The sequence below is a fragment of the Brassica oleracea genome, chromosome C2, assembly GCF_000695525.1.
Source record: "Brassica oleracea var. oleracea cultivar TO1000 chromosome C2, BOL, whole genome shotgun sequence".
NCBI classification, from domain to species: Eukaryota; Viridiplantae; Streptophyta; class Magnoliopsida; order Brassicales; family Brassicaceae; genus Brassica; species Brassica oleracea.
The window spans coordinates 45002210-45021628 of NC_027749.1; the positions used below are offsets into that span (position 1 = coordinate 45002210).

Genomic DNA, 19419 nt, shown 5'->3' on the forward strand with positions numbered 1-19419 from the left:
ATTTTCGTAAATTATATGAACTTGTGGGGTGAATAGGGCAAAACCAATTTTCAAAAAAAAGGAGGTTAGTTTTGTGTTTGACTTTAAGTTATAGGTCAATTCTGCAAAAAACCCTAATCTAAAACTATTAAAATAAATTATTTTTTTATTTTTTTATTTTTTTTATTTTTTTTATATATTTAGGGTATTAGGATCATTTTACCTATTAAATGAAACATTTTTGTCATTTTCCTCTTTGTGGACTATTTTTATGACGAAAAGTTGAAAATAGTCTATTTTGAACGAAAGTGGGTATATATATATATATAGAAAGCACAAGCGTCCTTCATCATCATATTATTACTCGTGAAAACTTGAGACGTAGGCTGTACACAAAAACATGGCTACTATTTGGTTTCTATCACTTCTCTTTGTCACTAGTGTTCTTCTCGCCGCCTTCAAACGCAAGAAGCAGCAACGAGGACCACCATCTCCTCCTGGTTTACCTATCATCGGAAACTTACACTAGCTCGGAGAGTTACCGCATCAATCCCTATGGAAACTCTCCAAAAAGTACGGTCCCGTGATGTCTTTGAAGCTTGGTTGAGTCCCAACGGTCGTAGTTTCTTCCTCTGAAACAGCTAAACAAGCTCTGAAAATCCATGACCTCCATTGTTGTAGCCGTCCAAGCTTAGCAGGTACCATAACACTCATTCAACCTATACTAAAGCTATAACAGCGTCGGTTATTTTTAAACCATCGCCATCGTAACCACTGGTTTATCCATGATTTTTAAATGCGGCCTCATAATCACGGTTTAGTCACGAATTTTAACTGTGGCTATGTCAAAATATTTTACTCAACATATATTAAAGTTTTGTCTCTACATTAGAATTCAATAAAAATGAAGTGTTGATCATTTTTCAGGGCCAAGAGAGCTCTCTTACAATTACCTGGACATTGTTTTCTCTCCCTACGATGATTACTGGAAAGAACTAAGGAGGATGTGTGTGCAAGAACTTTTCAGTGCTAAACGAGTTCACTTGATTCAACCTATCAAGGACGAGGAAGTCAAGAAACTGATAGACACAGTAAAAGAATCAGCTTCTCAAGGAAGTCCGGTTAACTTGAGCGAAAAGTTTCTTGCTTTAAATGTAAGCGTGATATGCAAGGCAGCTTTTGGGTTGAGTTTCCAAGGAACTGTGCTCAACAATGACAGCTTCGACAAGTTGATACGTGAGGCTTTTCTGTTCTTGGGGAGCTTCTCTGCCTCAGATTTTTTCCCCAATGGCGGCTGGATCATCGACCGGCTCACGGGACTACAAGGCCGGAGAGAGAAGAGCGTGAGAGATCTTGATGCGTTCTATGAACAAATGTTTGATTTGCATAAACATGAAAACAAAGATGGTGTTGAAGATTTCGTGGACTTGCTCTTGAGGTTGGAGAAAGGAGAAACTGTTCTTTGAAATGACAAGCTCACGAGAAACCATATCAAAGCAATCTTGATGGTAACTATTCAAAATTTGCAATACTTTCACAATCACAGCCGGTCCTGAATATATCCAAGTAAAATATTCGTTTTGGCTCCTAAAATTTTCCGAGTTAATACATATTCCCTTAAATTGTTAAAAAAAAATTTAGAAAAAAATCCTTTAAAATTTGTTTAAGGCTCCCTAAATCTGGCTAACAATGCTTCAGACTCTTTAACATTTATTACTTTGGATCTTATCACAGAACGTTCTTCTTGGAGCCATAAGTACTTCTGCAATAACAATGACATGGGCAATGGCAGAACTTATGAGAAACCCTCGAGCAATGAAGAAAGTGCAATCTGAAATCAGAAACCAAATGGGGAACAAGTCAGTGATCACCTTGGATGACATAGAGCAGCTCCATTACCTGAAAATGGTGATCAAGGAAACATGGAGGCTACATACTCCAGCACCTCTTCTGGTTCCAAGAGAAGTAATGTCTGAATTTGAGATCAATGGCTACATGATTCAACCCAAGACACTGCTCTATGTGAACGCATGGGCTATCGGACGTGATCCCGAGACATGGAAAGATCCAGAGATGTTTCTCCCCGAGAGGTTTATGGATAATAACATTGATGCAAAGGGACAGAACTTTGAGCTGTTACCCTTTGGAAGTGGTAGGAGAATATGTCCTGGAATGTACATGGGGACAACAATGGTGGAGTTTGGTCTTGCTAATATGTTGTTTCAGTTTGACTGGAAATTACCAGAAGGCATGAAGGTCGAAGATATGGACATGGAAGAATCTCCTGGACTCACTGTGGGCATGAAAAATGACCTTCTACTTGTTCCTGTTAAGTATTGAGAACACTGATCGCTTCAGAGTTTAAAAAGCTATATGTATGTGCGTTCTTCATGAAATTATAAAATAAAATGTAGCACCTATTCTACCGAAATAAAGTCTTTTCTTGTGTTATTTTGCTTTTTTTTCTTATCGTATTAATTCAACCAGAATTGTTGCATTACGTTCCAAAACATTGTTCATGGCTTCATTGGATATTATATGGCTCCTTTCTTAGATAACACGTCTCGTATTGAATGTCAATGATGTCTCAAGGGATAGTTTATATATCTTTGGTGCTTTAATGGACAAAAGAATCTCATATATATAACTTTTTGAGTTTCAGTATGCAAGTAATTAGTAACAACACAAGTAAAAAAATTTTAACATAAAAAACATTACAAGCAAAACGTTTGGTATTATTCTTTTCCTCTCGTGTAACAACATCTATAAAGTTAAAATTCATAAAACAACCTCTTAATTTTAGTACATCAAAACAGTTTAATATGAGGTAAGTATTTCAAACTTAAAAATCAAGAAGAGACTCATCTTAAAACTTGTGAAATATTCATGAAAAACTGGGGGTTTTTTTTTTGGTATCTTCAAATTGGTTTAAATTTTTATATTTAGAAATACACAAATAACTAAATTGTACTAAAATACTATATAAACTATATTTTAAAATATTATACTAATGGAGATGTTTGTTTAGTTCTATTTTTCGAGAACTAGTAACGCATATGGGACCAAATAATTAAGATTAATAAACTTTGTAGCATCAATTAGTACGCACAGAAAATTAATTATTTCTAAAGGTATCGAGAAAAAAATGGACCAAACGCAATACGCTAGCGTTTGGTACTGCATCTTCTAGCTCGCATAGTTCCTGAAGGAGGACTATTCAAAGAAAAGCTGCAATGAGTATGCAACCGATACGAGTACCTAAACAACGCCCCTAAGTTCGAACGTGCATGAAACGTCCCTCTCAGGTTCAACAAAACCGGACCGGTTTCAATCTGACGCTGCAGCTCTCTGCTCTGCTCTTGCTGGAGCCTCACTTGACTGCTCACGAGATGAACACTAGCAAACATCGACATCTTCTTAGGAATCTGGAAAGGCGCAACGTATGATGTCGCTATAAGAGTGTTGTAATAGTAAAGGTCGAAGGTTATGTAGTTGAACTCAACGCTGCTTTTCTTGTTTGGGTTTGGGAAGTTTGCTAAAAAGGTTAGGTCACCGTTGAGGAGAAACCCCATGTCGAGGTAAGCAGCGTTTAGGTTAGCGGACGAGATATCGATGTGAGGAGAGCGTGGACGGTACACTAGGTAGACGATGAGGACGATAAGACCGCCGAGGATGAGAATGATCCAGAAGATTACACAGCAGAAGGCCGCTGACCAAGTCATTGCGTTTGTCTGGTCTCTTGAAGGTGGTGGTAGCTGTTGGCCTCTGCGGTGATGAGGTGATGGTGTTGTGTTTCTCCATGGAGTTGGTTTGGCTATTGGAGGTAGTGTTGTTGTGTAGCCTCCGGGGGCAATGCGTGGTTGTTGTGGTGGAGGTGGTGGAGGTGGAGATCTTTGTTGTTGTTGTTGTTGATGATGGCCTTCAGGGATTAATAGTAACGGTCTTTTTGAAGATTTTGGAGTTTTTTTTTGTGGTGGTTTCTCTTTAGGGGTTGATAGTAATGGTATTTTTGAAGTTTTCCGCGGGGGTAGTCTCTCTTCAGGGCTAAGTGGTAAAGGTGTTTCGGAAGGAGGGATAGGACCTTTACGGTGGCGATCACGAGGCTTGATTAGGATTCCAGGTGGTGGAGCATTTGGGTGAGATTGTGAGGTAGAGGCACCACCACCTTTGAGAGGTTGATTCTGCGATGGAAGACGCGCGAAATGAGGGTTGGTTTCATGGTGATGATGGTGAGACATTTAGAGGAAGGATGTAAGAAGAGAACATCAAAAGGAAACTGAATGTAAGAAATGTGTGGGAGAGGGAGAGAGGGAGATTTCAACTGTTTCTCTGTTTCTAAATTGGTGAGAGAGAGATGATAACTTGATGAGAAGTTCAAGTAAGGATTCTTGTTGTGGGAAATAATCTCTCTAACATAAAGAATGAAACTAATACACCCAAGCAAGTAATCTTTTTTTTAGATTCTTTGTCCTTTGCACTAAACAAAACACAGAGAATGATTATTAAACATTCTCTCTCTCTTTTTTTTTGCTCTCATTTTATAATTTCCCTGTCATTATAATTAGCCCAATTTTCTTTTCTTTTTTCTTCTAGAACTTCAAAATTTTCAATTCTGAATTTGTAAAATGTTTCAGAGAGGAGCCGTTGGGTACCTTACTGAACTATCATGGCTTTGGGGATGATTGTTCACTACCTTCTTTGGCATGAATAATGGCTGGTACAGAAAAAAACAATACAAGGAGAGAAAGGCTAATAGTCATTCAGAGGCGCAGATAAGCAGGGTTCTGTCTCCTGTCATGAACTATCTAAGGATCTCATGATCAACTTTGAGTACATGTACACTTCTTGGATCTGATGTTGGTTATAGAAAACTAAAGAAAGACAAGCCTTTATTCATAGATTAAACAACTAATGGTAATCCAAGATTATACCAAACTCCACATTGATTCCATTCATCAGAAAAGTTCAAAACAACAAAAAAAAAAAAAAATGGATCGCAAGTGTGTTATATCACAGATACTAGCACTGATCAACATTCGCTCCTCCAAAATGTAACTGAAAGAAGATGATGAATGGTTATAGCAGAAGCTCAGCTCTCACAAACCCCTGCAAAGAGAAGAACATGAGAGAAACCATTACAACATGTAGACTCCTATTATAAACACAAAGCTTACTCTACAACAATGATCCGAGAACAGATCTTTGAGTGTATGTTCTTGCAGCACCTTTACTAAAGTCTCAAGCTTTTCTCATACCCAAATCATTCAAACCAAACAAAAACCAAAAAATTTCATAAGAAGATTAAATGTGAGTACATGATTCTAGCCTAGATATATCACCAACCAAACAGACCAACCATTAAGCTTACTCTGCAACAATGGTCCAAGAACAGAACCTAACACTCTACGTTCTTGTACCATCTTTACTAAAGTCTCAACCTTTTTATGTCATCTCATCTCACAAAACCAAAGCATCAACCTTTAAACTGCCATACCTGACTTTCTTGATGAGGATGGACTGTAGCTTGCGAGCAAAGTCAATGGATTTGATCTTCCGCTCAAGATTCTTCCTAGCGAGAACCTTCTTCTCCGAGTTCTTGATGTGATGAGTCTGCTGCGCTTTGATCAGCCTCTCCATCCCGCTCGACTGCATCTTCCTCTGCAGTATCGTCAGCGCCTTGTCCAGATCCCCTGAGAACACCTTCACCCTTATCCCTCTCTCCTGCTGCAGCTGGCTGTGACTCGGCCGAGTCAGTAGTCCCGTGACTCGCTTCGCTATCGTGTTCATCTTTTCTCGAGAAGTAAAAATGTTTTCTCTTTTCACTCGATTTCTGCGACGAAACAGAGTTTCGAGAGTAATGAGCAAAGGAGAGAGAGAGAGAGAGAGAGAGAGAGAGAAAAAAAAAACGGATCTGGGTTTCGGCCTACCTGTCACTTCGTTGGTCGGAATCTCGCCGGAGAGATTGGAGAATGACTAGGGTTAAAAAGAGCTAAAGCTAGCGATGGAGAAAACGAGATAACTTAGGGGTTATTTAGTAGTTATAATAAAAATAGGAGGATATATTTCTAAATATAGAATACCTTAAACCTCTGATGGAGCTTAAGTATCTTGACTGTTAAGATGAATGGCCATTTACATTGACACTTGCTCTTGAAAGTTACTTCCAAGTATCTTTAGAATGGTTTGTTTGATGTCACCTTACTAGGAAATCCCATCAACTTTGTTTTCAAATGAGAATGAAACAAATGGAAAATGTTTTCATTTATGCTGAATCAGCTTCAGCGGATTGCTGTATGTATATCTTCCTATCATGGATCATTATGCAAATAGCTGTCGTTTTATATTTTTTTTCCCAATTTGGAAGATTGAGTTAGGCCTGGGCGTTCGCTCACCCCATCGGATTCAGTTCGGTTTAAACGGGTTTTCGGATTTTCGGATCTAAGCCTAGAAGTCCCATTCGGTTTTTTTAAATTTCCGGTACGGTATCGGTTCGGAACCAACCGGGTTCGGATCGGTCCGGATAAAGCTCAGAAGATCCGCTTAACCCCGAAACTGAAATGGACCCGGTACGGTTTTGGGTTTTGTAACCATTTGGGTTTTTGTAACCATTTGGGTTTTGTAACCAAAATACCGAAGAAACCCGAACTACCAATTCATTAACACACCAAAACAGAACAAACTTGAGTCTAAAACTTAGAAAGATATTGAAATCGAAAGCCACATAATAGTACTAGAGTATTAGACAACACGAATTAAACCATAAGCAAATCAAAATGCTCAGTCTTATTGTGGGATTTTGCATCTCCCCACTATGAAAATACAAACGATCGTTAACAACTTCAGATTCATCTTCTTTGTTATGGTTTCTCAATCAAAAGATGATGTCAAATCCACCTGTAAACATAAAAGCACATATGTAAGTGAATAAATGAGAACAAGAAATTACAGAAAACAATGAAAAATAAAACAGAAAACATGCATATAAAAGATGAATTAATGAAAGAAGCGAATCAAAAGACATGCAAATAGAAGATGTTTCTATTGATTTGGAATCGATTAAAAATTTCCATAAAAACCGAAGAAGAAAGAAAACTAACGAACCTGTGATTGATTTTGATTCTTCTAATTCTCGGATAAAGCATGAGACAGAGAGACAAAGAGATTTATGGTTCCATTATATTATTATAAGATTGAATCAAAACGCTTTGTTCTTTTGGTCGCCTCAAGGAAAACGAGAACAGGTAAGAGAGGAAAATACATGGAAATTATATAAATGTAACAGCATATAACATAAATTATATATAAGATCGGTTTCGCTCGGGTGCTTCGTTCGGACTCGGTTTACAACCGAACCGATCGGTTATCCGAAAGCCAAGAGGTTAAGACCCATTCGGTATTTAGCATGGATCCGTTACCGATCCGAACCCGCTACTTCGGTCCGGGTAAATGTAAACTTTCTTTCGCAGGAAATTTGAAGACATTTTTTTATGTAGATCATTTCATTGGTTACTTGACGGATGATGTACAAATTGTTAGAGATATACCTGACTGGTTCACTGAGCACGTGGGCTTATGTGGTGATCCTTGTGTATACATCTGATAAGCTTTTGACCGAGCTGTTTTTTTTTTTTTGCAGAAGAAGAGTCAAAAGTATTCCCAAGTATGCAGCAGCCCAATTCTATGTAGACAAATGTTTTGCCAATGATAAAGGAAAAGAATATAGTGGCATCAAAGCCTTTGTTAGATTGACTTGGGTATATCCTCTAAGTTTAGGGCTCAGACTTTTGGAAATTTTCTTATTCACTGATGAATAATAATATATAATTTTCTTATTCACTGATGAATAATATATAGCCTTGAAAATTATCAGGTAAGACAATGTACATAAACAGATTATGATGCCGTGTAAATTATCATGCTATCAAATTTCTTCCGGAGACAGAGCAGATGCCTGATTCGCTTGTTTCAAGAATGAGAAATCGCACGTAACAAGCCTCGCTGCTCTAGTTTTCTTGGTGTGTTTGAAAGTCAGATGTGTTTGTGATGAGTCACGCGGTGGAAACTTTGCAAAACTGATCACTGGACCAAGGAGATACATGGGTCATCGCCAGAGATCAATCAAACCGAATAAAAGGCTTACATGGGACGGGCAACATTTGTGGAAGATGTAGTTGTAACCCATCAAACACGGACCGGTTTGTCTGAAGAAACTTTCCCTATAACTCCTATCTTTAGGAATAGCCTCTCACTCCATGTATGTTATGTGTAACGCTGAGCCTATAGAGATTTAGTAGTTTATTCTCTTCCTTTTCCTTTTATTTATTTAACCCTTCGAAGCTTTTATCTCTTTGTAATAATTTTGGTATTATGTAAAGTTCCTAGTGAAGAAAATATAGATCAATGTTGGTTTTGAGGTTCAATCAATGTTTAAAAATGACTTTCTTACACTCGTACAACTTGCTTAAACGTAGACACATGTTCCCTATTTGTCATCTGTCTCAGGTGCACCTCTAGCTCATATGTGATATGTTTGAGTGGAGCAGTTGAGTAAATGAATCAGGCGTTAGTGTCATTATCAACCTTATCAACTTTCATAAACACATGTAAAGATTTTTTGAGATATATCTGACAAAAGTGTGACAAAAGTGGAAACTTGTTTTATGAAAATAGGTTTTGTGCCTTAAAATACTTCAACGGTTACTAATCTGATCATTAATTCTTGTGAAGCTACTAGTACAAGTACTTGCCATCAACAACGGTAGCGTGTTCTATCGTCTCTCAGGTTCTCTCATCAACAAAGATTCGCTATGATCCGACACGCCCTAGAAAGAACCGGAACCACCCTCCGGTCCCTACTCTTCTTCTTCCTCCTCCTCAATCTTTCCATTTATAGGTAACTCAAACCTTTCCTTTTTTAACCCTCACCCATCTCGAAAGTTTCAATCTTTCTTTGTTGGGTCGGTTCAGATTCTGATTTTAATCTCGAGTTTCAGTATATCGATTAACGCAAGATCAAACGAAGATGCGAGCTTTCCACCAAGAGGATGGAACTCGTACGACTCCTTCTGCTGGACAATCTCCGAAACTGAGTTCTTGCAGAGCGCTGAAACCATCTCAAAGCGTCTCCTTCCTCATGGATATCAAGTAATTGAGCTTCTTGTCTTAATTAGAATATGAAAGTTTAGTTCTTTTGTTAATTTTCATATGTGGATTTGGGTACAGTATGTTGTGGTGGATTACCTTTGGTACAGAAAGAAAGTCCAAGGAGCTTACGTGGACTCTCTTGGCTTCGACGTGATTGACGAATGGGGAAGGATGCATCCTGATCCTGCTCGGTGGCCTTCTTCTAAAGGCGGCAAAGGCTTCACCCAAGTAGCTGAGAAAGTTCATAAGATGGGTTTGAAGTTTGGGATTCATGTTATGGGTGGGATTAGCACGCAGGCTTATAACGCAAACACTCTCGTTATGGATAGTGTCAAGGTAGTTTTAGATCTGTGATAATCTTTAACGGTTTAATCAAGTTTGTTGTGGTGGTTTGTTTTTGTTTACTCTTTTTTTTAATGCCTCAGGGAGGTGCTTATGAGGAATCAGGTAGACAGTGGAGGGCGAAGGATATTGGGATGAAGGAGAAGGCTTGTGTGTGGATGCCGCATGGGTTCATGAGTGTGAATACCAAGCTAGGTGCTGGAAAAGCCTTCTTGAGGTCACTTTATCGGCAATATGCTGAATGGGGAATCGATTTCAGTAAGAGAATCAACACCATCTTTACATAAGTTACTTGTCTGAATCTGAATATCTCGTTTTCTTGGTGTTTTAGTAAAACATGACTGTGTATTTGGGGATGACTTCAATCTAGATGAGATCAGTATTGTGTCAGAGGTAACATAAACCTGTCTAAAAATCTTATGGTTAGAGTTGAAAGTACATAAGAAGTGAAGTTTGGTTTTTCTTTTGGCAGGTTCTGAAGGAGCTTGATCGGCCTGTTTTGTACTCCATATCTCCAGGGACGAGTGTGACCCCTACAATGGCTAAAGAAGTTAGTCAGTTGGTTAACATGTACAGAGTAACAGGTGATGACTGGGACACATGGATAGACGTGGTGGCACATTTCGATATCTCGAGGTCAAGCTACGTCGTGTGCATTACTTAGCTGATCAGCCTTTTTGCCTTTCTTTGATGTTTTATAGTTTGCTATTCTTACAGGGATCTATCTGCGTCTAATATGATCGGTGCGCGAGGGCTACAAGGAAAATCATGGCCAGATTTAGATATGCTACCTCTTGGATGGCTTACTGATCAAGGTTTGGCTTACAAAATCATGTGACCTCAACTCTGAAGATGGTTCCAATTAATGATGTACTGTCTTAATGTTTGGTTTAAGGTTCGAACCTTGGACCTCATCGACTGTGTAATCTTACTATGGAAGAACAGAAGACACAGGTGTGTAGTTCTTCCTTCTCAGTTCGTTAGTTGATTAGTAATCCTCTAAACTACACAGGATGTGTCTTACACTCTTTTGGCTTATTATTCAGATGACATTGTGGTCTATAGCAAAGTCCCCTCTCATGTTTGGAGGTGATGTGAGAAAGCTTGATGACGCGACTTATAATCTCATCACTAATCCTACACTTCTGGAAATCAATTCTTATAGCTCTAACAACATGGAGGTCTGAAGAATCATAACTCCAGTCTTCAAACTCACTTGTCCATTTTTTGAAACTATCAAACATCTGCCTGCTTGCTGTTTTACAGTTTCCTTACATCACCGCGGCACGGAACAATCCTCATCATTCAATAGGCAACAACGTTAAAACCAAACATGCATTTGGTCTGACTAGCTGCAAAGAACCAAAAGCCAGCACTTGGTCCGTTGTAGACAAGAACAATGGAAAAATCTGTTGGAACCAATACTCAACCGAGAAACCAGAGAAGCCCTTTTGCTTATACAACAGAAAAGCTCTTCTATCTTCGTAATGACTCTTTTCTTTCTTCCACTCGCTTTTACATTTCATAAACACCACTTATGCTTCATGTTTGGTGCAGCAGTGAGGAGATACAACACAATCAGCTCTATCAAGGTAAGCTCCATTTACAAACAAATGATAAAGCAGAGTCTTGTTTAGGAGCTTCCTCGAGGAAAAAGCTCACTTCCAAAGACTATAGTCGCGGTGCGTTATCACCTTGCAAACTAGACGCAAACCAGGTACTGCTAACGATTCTCTATCTCTCTCGAACCTTGAAATGGTATGTTCATTTTCATATAACAAAACGCTATAATAATCTTCAGATGTGGGAGCTCCACAGTAATGGAACACTAGAAAACAGCTACTCTGGTCTTTGTGCTGTGTTAAATCCAGTGAAAGGTTGGTATTTTCAGCTTCCAATTCCGGTTTTTCGGACATTTAATAAAAATAAGATTTTTTTCAGCTTTTCATATTAAATATTGAGTAATTATGATAAATACAAATATTTTGCATAAAAACTGTTCGGGTAATTTGGTCCTTTTGGGTAATTTGAATAATATTAACTATATTTCGGATAAAAGTTATTCGGTATTTCGGCTTTTTCCATGTATTTTGGTTTTTATAAGTACAACTTTGAAATTATTTGTTAATCTTTAAACTAAATATAATTACTATTTTTAGCTATATAAATTGTATTCTAGATATTCGGCTATTCTTTCGGTTTTTGATTCTCGGTTCGATTCCTAGATTATTTGTGAACTTGGGTTTCGGGTTCGTTTATCTAGTCCGGTTCCGGTGCTGTTTCTTTCTCGGTTTATATGCCCATCCCTAGTTGACATTATCAATTTATCATCAATCTTCTGCAGCAGCAGAAGCTAGCTCCAATGGTGTTCGTTCTTGGATTGCTTCGGGAAGAAGAGGAGAAGTGTATGTCGCCTTTTTCAACCTAAATCAGGTGAAGACGACGGTATCAGCTAAGATATCAGACATTGCCAAGGCTCTTCAGAACAAGACGCATCTTGAAGGAGCTTCTTGTAAGAGCCACGAAATATGGAGCGGTAAAGATTTCGGACCAACGAAAGATTCAGTAACGATTCAAGTTGAATCTCATGGTCCTGCTCTGTTTGTTCTCCATTGTAGCCATGCATGAGTATATCAGATCAACAAGCTGTTCTTTTGCCTTCTACTCACGACTGTCGTTTTTCATCATATAGTGTAATGTTTTATCTTAGCCTAATGAAAACAGAGTTTATGTATAATCTATGCTTTAATAACACTGGTTACGATGATAATTAGCAAACCATACTATATTATATATACCAACATGTTAATTATTGTTCCAATAGTTTAATAATTTCCTAGGACAACTCTTTTAATTTTTGTCACAAAAATAGCTTCAAATGAATTTTTATCCGGATGAAGTTTTGAGGATAGATTAGATTTTAAAAAATAAAAAATTAAAATTAAAATTAAAATTTTCACAAAAAAAAAACTATTTTGGTCATTTTTTGGTTGGGATCTATTTTTGTGACAAAAACTTAAAAATGACTATCTGAAAAAATTCCCCTAGTTTAATCTGGGGTTTATAATTCTACATCAATATATCTGGATTTCGAATCTGCAATTAATTAATGTAAGATTAATGAGAAAATTTATAAGAGATCATCATGTACAAAACTGTTAACATTTTTAATAATTTATAAAATTAGTTATATATGATATTTTTTCTCCAAATACATGTGTTTTAATAGACATTTGATTCGTTATCTACTTAATGTCCCTAATAATTATGCGATTAGAAAGAAAAGAAAAGTTTGTTAAAGTGAGTTAATGGATGTTACATTTCTGACCGTTCACTTCGTTGAAATCAACCGTCAGTTACGTGACCACACGCTAGAGCCGCAACTTTACTAACTTCCTTCAAGCTCTCGTTACTGAGTGGTACGTTTCACTCACGCACACATACAACGCGTGGTTTCTCAATTTCCCCTCCCTCTCTCCTTCGTCGAGAAGCATGCACGATTTCTTTATGATTTTTCCCAGAAAAAAAAAGATTTCATCTTCACGCAAAAGGAATAATCTTTCGACTGTTTTCCTCTGTGGATTAACCTTCCCTCAAAACCCATATCTTTTCTTTCTCATTTTCCGATTTTGTTTCATCGTAATACAGATCTCTCTGTTTTTCTCAAAGCATCTTCCTTTCTTCAGATCTGAGGAACTTTTCAGATTCTGATGTCGAAACCCTGGGGCGGAATCGGAATCGGAGCGTGGGCGGACGAAGCTGAGCGTGCCGACGAAGAGCAAGCTGCGGCGGCGGCGGATGTGGAGAGTTTTCCGAGCTTGAAGGAGGCTGCGAGCAATGCCAAGTCTAAGAAGAAGAAGAAGATGATGATGACTTTGTCTGAGTTTACATCCGGTGCTTACGCGGCGCCTGGAGGTAGAAGCTCCGTTGGGTTGACGCAGCAAGAGATTCTCCAGTTGCCCACTGGTCCTAGGCAACGGTCTGAGGATGAAATGCAGCAGCCTGGACGGTTAGGCGGCGGTTTCTCTTCTTACGGAGGTCGTGGGCCTCGAGATCGAGATGATTCCGGTGGTGGTAGGAGACCTTATGGTGGTGGGTTTGATGATGAGAGGAGAGGCGATCAGTCTAGGGTTTCGGATTTTCCGCAAGCTTCGAGAGCTGATGAGGATGATGATTGGGGCAAAGCGAAAAAGCTTCAATCTTTCGATCAGGGACGACATGGTCGTTATAGTGGTCTCGGAGGCGGTGGAGGTGGCAGTTATAACGGTGGTGGTGGCTTCTCCAGAGCTGACGAGACCGATAATTGGGCGGCAGGTAAGAGGCAAGCTCCGGTACGGTCATCTACATTTGGGTCCGGTTACAGTGATTCAAACCGTGAACCCGACCGTTGGTCAAGAGGAGTAGCTTTAGGTGGTGTTCAGGAGGAACGTCGTCGTTTGGTTTTGGAGCCACGGAAAGTTGACTCAGGAGCGAGTGAAACTCCACCTGCCGGTGCGAAAACGAGTAAAGCTAATCCGTTTGGGGCAGCTAGGCCAAGGGAGGATGTTTTGGCGGAGAAAGGTTTGGACTGGAAGAAGCTTGATTCGGAGATTGAGGCTAAGAAAGGAAGTTCTCAAACTAGCAGGCCTTCAAGTGCTCAGTCTGAGAGTTCAGGATTGAGTAATGTGGCGAAACCAAGGCCAAAGGTGAATCCTTTCGGGGATGCAAAGCCTAGAGAAGTGTTGCTTGAAGAACAAGGGAAAGATTGGCGCAAGATGGATATGGAACTTGAACATCGCAGAGTTGACAGGTCCTTGTTCAACTTGATTTTTTTTTTAGTTTCACTGAGGGTTGTGGATCTGCTTGACCAATTCTCTGTTGTGAAAACCAACTTTTACAGGCCTAAAACAGAAGAAGAGAAGATGTTAAAGGAAGAGATTGAAGAGCTAAGGAAAAAACTCGACAAGGAATCCATTGCTCCAGAGATTAAACAATCTGATCAAGAATCCGGGAGTAATAACAATCACCATGACTTACCGGAAACTCTACGCGGCAAAGAGAAATATCTGGAAATACTAACCCGTGAGTTGGACGACAAAGTCAGGTTCAGGCAGAGACCAGTTGAAAGGCAGAGGCGTTTCATATTCAGAAAGAACACATTCCCGGGCTGGATCAGTGGATGAGTCCAGGAGTTTTGAATCCACAGAGAGACTTAGATCACGTGGTGCAGTAGATGCCTGGGTTAGACCGGTCGATGATCAGCCAAGAAACTTCCAAGGAGGAAGCAAAGAGCGTGGATTCTTCAGCAACAGGTGAATGTAGTTAAACCTGATATTTGCATCTAGGCTTATTATATATCTTCAAGTATCTTATTAATCTAGGGTTTCCAACAGGCCTTTGTCTAGGGAAGGATGGTAAGAAGTTGTAAACAAAGAACGTGGGATGTTTAACTGCTACTACAGTACACAGTCCCAGATTTTGAAGAAGACTTAGAGAAGCGTTTATTTATATTAATCAAGAATCTCCTAATCACGTGTGACGAAGAAAGTTTTTTTATTTTGAAAACTTTAATCCTGATTTTGATAGTCTAAGAATTTAATCCTGACTGTTATATTTTTGTAGGTTAATCATATGCTTATCAGCTCTTTTGTTATGTATTTTTTTGCATACATTTGTTTGCCAATAACCCTAAAAGTTATCTGTATTGGAAAATGGAAACACATTCAGAACTACAGCGTTCAGCACAAAACTAACCAAATACAACATAAAGAGTACAAAACTCAGTGCTTACACATACTTCCCTCTATACTTAGGTTTAGGATCTTTAAAGCTTTTGGTATCAGCACGAATCTGTGAATGATCAGAAGGTTTAAACACAGAGGAATGAATATTACCTTCCTCTAACCACTTAAGATGATTCTCTCTAAACTCCAAATGCATTAAACGAGCAGCTTCCTCAACCTCTTGGCTATAAGGCTCTACTTTCACCATGGTCAGCAAAACCCTACTGTACCGCGAACTCAAGATCTGTTCAGAGACAGCCACCAACTTGAAACACGGGTGCTCTGGAAACTTAACCTCACTGCCATTCTCATCTCTCAAAACCGGGAAGAAAAAGACTAGCCTCCCTTTCATCACCAGCATTCTTGCAGCGAGGTGAAGCAGATCATGAACACACTCCACTAGACTATATGCACCAGTGGATGGAATGTGATCTGTCCTTTTGTCTTCAGGGACTGTGTAAGGATCCACCGTCCCTCTCAGGATTTTCCTGCCACCGGATTTGCGTCCACCAGCTCGAACCCCGTAAGGTGGATCACATATAATCGCATCAAATATCTAAACCAATGAATACAGAAGACACAAACTTATGATCTAGACTCAAAATGTCATAGGTAATAACGAAAGAACCGAGAGATTATATCACCTCGTTTAGCCCGGAACGCCAAGGAGGAAGATTATTATCCATTCTAAGTAAAGCAACTGGCATAGGTAGTCCATACTGCATAAGGGATAACAGATGTAAGACACCCCAAGATACCCATATGAAAGAAAGAAAAATTTAATCACCAACCTGCTTGAAATTGCTCCAAACATTACAGTCTGGACCACGTCCATCACGCACTACTCTGATATCAATATCTGCACCCTAATACAATAACCTTTCTATCAGTTTCAGATCCAAGAAGCCGCAAAAAGGGTATCAAGAGAGCAAGGGAGGTTATACAAACCATTGTCATTGCACCAAAACGTGCAGCAGAAACGAGAATGCTCCCTGTACCAACGAAAGGGTCATACACAAGCTTTCCAGATGTAGCTTTAGCTTGATTAGCCATCAAGAAAGCCATTTCAGCATCCATAGCAGTCGGGCCAAGGTAAGTGCGAGACTTGAGCTGAAAAGCAGGTAACAGCTTCCTGTCAGCAAAACCAACCTCCCTCCCAAAGAAGATTCTTCTCTGGAGAATGGGCTGAAGCCCATTGCCAAATAATTTAGCTGTAGAAACAATACTGTTCACTTTTTTTAAGAATGTGTTCGATGAAAAAAATAAGGTTTTTAAGTCATAATTTGTTTAATGTTCACTGGAGAACATTATATTAACCTAAAATATAAGAAGTGTGTATTCTTTCCATAAATAAAAGCTACGGAATTACCTAATATGATTTACATATATATGACAATTAATGATTATGAATAATAAAGATTTGATAACAATTTTGCATCCTTCTTCATTTTTGTTTAATTTTATATTTTTTTTAAATAATAAAAAATCATATTAACCATATAATAAAAAAATTAAATGTTTTCTTATATGTTATATTTTGAATTTTTTTAAATGACTTTAAATTAAAAAAATGAGGAAACCTTATATGTTATATTTGTTTTTAAAATGACTTTAAAATATAAAAATGAGGACACCTTATATGTTATATTTTTCTTATATGTTAGATTTTTTCTTATATGTTATATTTTGAATTTTTTAAAACGACTTTAAATTACAAAAATATAAGTTTTCCTTAAATATACGACTAAAAACATTAAAATGACATGTATTATTTCGATGGTTGATTTGAAGGATTTCAAAACCATATGTAAGATAAAAGTCAAAATAATTCAACTGTGAAAACAATACTGTTCACTTTTTCAAGAATGTGTCCGAGGAAAAAAATAAGGTTTTTATGTCATAATTTGTTTAATGTCCACTAGAGAACATTATATTAACCTAAAATATAAGAAGTGTGTATTCTTTCCCTAAATAAAAGCTACGAAATTACCTAATATTATTTACATATATATGGCAATTAATGATTATGAATAATAAAGATTTGATAACAATTTTTGCATCCTTCTTCATTTTGTTTAATTTTAAATTATTAAAAAAATAAACAATCCATTAACCATATAATAAAAAAATTAGATTTTTTCTTATATGTTATATTTTGAATTTTTTAAAATGACTTTAAATTACAAAAATAAGAAAACCTTATACGTTATATATATTTTTTAAAAACGACTTTAAAATAAAAAAAATGAGGACACCTTATATGTTATATTTTTCTTATGTGTTATATTTTTTCTTATATTTTATATTTTGAATTTTTTAAAATGACTTTAAATTACAAAAATAAGAAAACCTTATACGTTATATATATTTTTTAAAAACGACTTTAAAATAAAAAAAATGAGGACACCTTATATGTTATATTTTTCTTATGTGTTATATTTTTTCTTATATTTTATATTTTGAATTTTTTAAAATGACTTTAAATTACAAAAATGTAAGTTTTCCTTAAGTAAACGACTAAAAACATTAAAATGAAATGTATCAATTCGATGGTTGATTTGAAAGCTTTCAAAACCATATGGAAGATAAAAGTCAAAATAATTCAATTGTGAAAACAATACTGTTCACTTTTTTCAAGAATGTGTTCGATGGAAAAAATAAGGTTTTTATGTCATAATTTGTTTAATGTCCAATCCGATCAACTCATAATGTATTAATTATAGTTTTGTTCCATTATTTTTCATAAAAATTGATCCGATCCATCAGAAAGAAATTATATAATAACAACAAAAAATATTTTATATATATAAATAAAATGATTAAATATATAAAAGAAACTATCGAAATATATACAAATAAATCTCAGCCTCTTGTCCTAGTGTTCATATAAAGAGAAAGTTTCCTTCTTTGGAAAGTGTAAACATACCTCGAAGGGGATGTAAGTAAGTGAGTTGATTCTCTCCCTCTGCTCATCGAAAGTCAGAGCCTTTCCGAAAGTTTCGACGGAGATTCTAAATGTGGAATCAGAAGCGAGAAACGGGAGCTTGCGAGAATCGGGGAAGCTTCCTATGGAGTCTTTAAGCTCTTCGTAGCAAGTTCATTCACCCCAAAGCTCATACATTCCTTTCACCAATATGCCTACACTAGCACCATTTCTTGTGAGAAACAAACTAAAAGAAGAAAGATGAGGCGAGAAAGAATCGTACTTACTTCTCTTGGCGATGTTCTGTGCGATTTCTTCGGAAGAAAGATGAACGAAGTGGAATGGAGTATCGTTATGGTGTGTGGGAGCCGAAATTCACACCGTCGATTTCCGTTTAAATTAGGAAACTAGGAAAATCCTAATTTCACCGAGCTTGGCTCGAGCTCGGTGGCTACGTAGCGATCAAGCTTGGCTCGAGCTCGGTCGCTAGGTAGCGACCAAGCGGAACAGACGCTCGGTTGCTACGTAGCGACCGGACAGCGTGCATGTGCGGTAGTTGCGTAATGACCGAGCTTGGTTCGTCCGTGTTCTGATCGTCATACTCGGACCTATCCGTAGCTGGTCTGGGTATGTTTCCGATGGCTTATGTTTAATCTAAATAGAATTTGAACGAAGCTTTATCTCGGGAACATATGTTGCGACGTTTTCTTGACCGAGCATGATTTGTTGCAGAAAGACATACTTGGACGTTGACTTTGTCGTAACCGTTTTCGACCACAATAGTTAGCCCCCAGCTCGTTAGAATCGTGGATTTCTAGTGAGATTCTAACGCGCAGTATGGCAAGTTCGGACGAGATTGGTGTATTTGGGCGAAGTTCGTGTCCGAAAATCCGCAAGTAAATAGTAATTTCTCATGCCTATAAGAAGGGAGATAACTTCTTCACAACCTTTACACTTACTCATTCTCATAGAGAGGTCTCTTGAATTTTTTTTTTCTCTATCCTTTTCTTCTTGATTTTTAAAAGGAAAATATGAAATGTCGAGTAAGAAAAGGAGTTCGAAGAAAGGGTCCTTGCCCGCGAACGTTCCTGAAGAGCTCCTTGCGCCAAAGATAGAATTCGTTCCTCATTCGGTTGACCCGGCCGAGAACGAGGCATGGGGGGTCGCATGTTATGGTTCGATCACACTTCCCAAAGAGAAGTCGTTCCCGGTCATGAACCGTTGCCCGGTCGAGGAAGGTGCACCAAGTAGGAGTACTAGCGAATTCCT

The 19419-nt window shown here is 37.9% G+C and overlaps 5 protein-coding genes, 1 long non-coding RNA gene and 1 pseudogene across 9 annotated transcripts; 3 read left to right on the forward strand and 4 right to left on the reverse strand.

Moving 5' to 3' along the window:
- The first annotated feature begins 379 nt into the window (after positions 1 to 379).
- LOC106326434 lies at positions 380 to 2319 on the forward strand (annotated as a pseudogene).
- Positions 2320 to 3017: 698 nt separating this feature from the next.
- Positions 3018 to 4335, reverse strand: LOC106325685. Its single transcript, XM_013763746.1, has one exon. The coding sequence runs from the start codon at positions 4215 to 4217 to the stop codon at positions 3144 to 3146; it is 1074 nt and encodes a 357-aa protein (XP_013619200.1). The 5' UTR covers positions 4218 to 4335; the 3' UTR covers positions 3018 to 3143.
- Positions 4336 to 4845: 510 nt separating this feature from the next.
- Positions 4846 to 6078, reverse strand: LOC106325100. 2 transcript variants are annotated; one of them, XM_013763125.1, is made up of 4 exons: positions 6060 to 6078; positions 5907 to 5974; positions 5474 to 5809; positions 4846 to 5085 (listed from the first exon to the last, which is right to left on the reverse strand). In XM_013763125.1, exons 3-4 carry the CDS (start codon positions 5764 to 5766, stop codon positions 5076 to 5078), a joined length of 303 nt encoding a protein of 100 aa, XP_013618579.1. In that variant the 5' UTR covers positions 5767 to 5809; positions 5907 to 5974; positions 6060 to 6078; the 3' UTR covers positions 4846 to 5075. The 2 variants fall into 2 exon arrangements, with proteins under 2 accessions (XP_013618579.1, XP_013618578.1); XM_013763124.1 differs by lacking the exon at positions 6060 to 6078 and having other exon boundaries at positions 5907 to 6004.
- Positions 6079 to 6666: 588 nt separating this feature from the next.
- LOC106326540 lies at positions 6667 to 7221 on the reverse strand. Its single transcript, XR_001267262.1, has 2 exons — positions 7081 to 7221; positions 6667 to 6873 (listed from the first exon to the last, which is right to left on the reverse strand). It is a non-coding gene; the product is annotated as an uncharacterized LOC106326540 (long non-coding RNA).
- A 1419-nt stretch (positions 7222 to 8640) lies between these two features.
- Positions 8641 to 12229, forward strand: LOC106318923. 3 transcript variants are annotated; one of them, XM_013757110.1, is made up of 13 exons: positions 8641 to 8872; positions 8973 to 9123; positions 9202 to 9459; positions 9549 to 9723; positions 9797 to 9858; positions 9938 to 10101; positions 10183 to 10280; positions 10361 to 10419; positions 10512 to 10646; positions 10732 to 10949; positions 11023 to 11182; positions 11267 to 11342; positions 11813 to 12229. In XM_013757110.1, the coding sequence occupies exons 1-13, from the start codon at positions 8787 to 8789 to the stop codon at positions 12091 to 12093; spliced, it is 1923 nt and encodes a 640-aa protein (XP_013612564.1). In that variant the 5' UTR covers positions 8641 to 8786; the 3' UTR covers positions 12094 to 12229. The 3 variants fall into 3 exon arrangements, with proteins under 3 accessions (XP_013612564.1, XP_013612549.1, XP_013612556.1); XM_013757095.1 differs by having other exon boundaries at positions 8643 to 8872; positions 11810 to 12229; XM_013757102.1 differs by having other exon boundaries at positions 8646 to 8872; positions 11026 to 11182; positions 11810 to 12229.
- A 693-nt stretch (positions 12230 to 12922) lies between these two features.
- Positions 12923 to 14574, forward strand: LOC106321218 (dentin matrix acidic phosphoprotein 1-like; the record flags this gene model as incomplete). Its single annotated transcript, XM_013759534.1, is given in 2 exon segments — positions 12923 to 14254; positions 14345 to 14574. Coding segments are annotated over 2 exon segments (1309 nt in total), but the record flags the coding sequence as incomplete, so codon positions are not given.
- Positions 14575 to 14837: 263 nt separating this feature from the next.
- On the reverse strand, positions 14838 to 16419 carry LOC106321228 (tRNA (guanine(10)-N2)-methyltransferase homolog). Its single transcript, XM_013759544.1, has 4 exons — positions 16176 to 16419; positions 16019 to 16093; positions 15872 to 15946; positions 14838 to 15783 (listed from the first exon to the last, which is right to left on the reverse strand). The coding sequence occupies exons 1-4, from the start codon at positions 16302 to 16304 to the stop codon at positions 15232 to 15234; spliced, it is 831 nt and encodes a 276-aa protein (XP_013614998.1). The 5' UTR covers positions 16305 to 16419; the 3' UTR covers positions 14838 to 15231.
- Positions 16420 to 19419: the final 3000 nt, after the last annotated feature.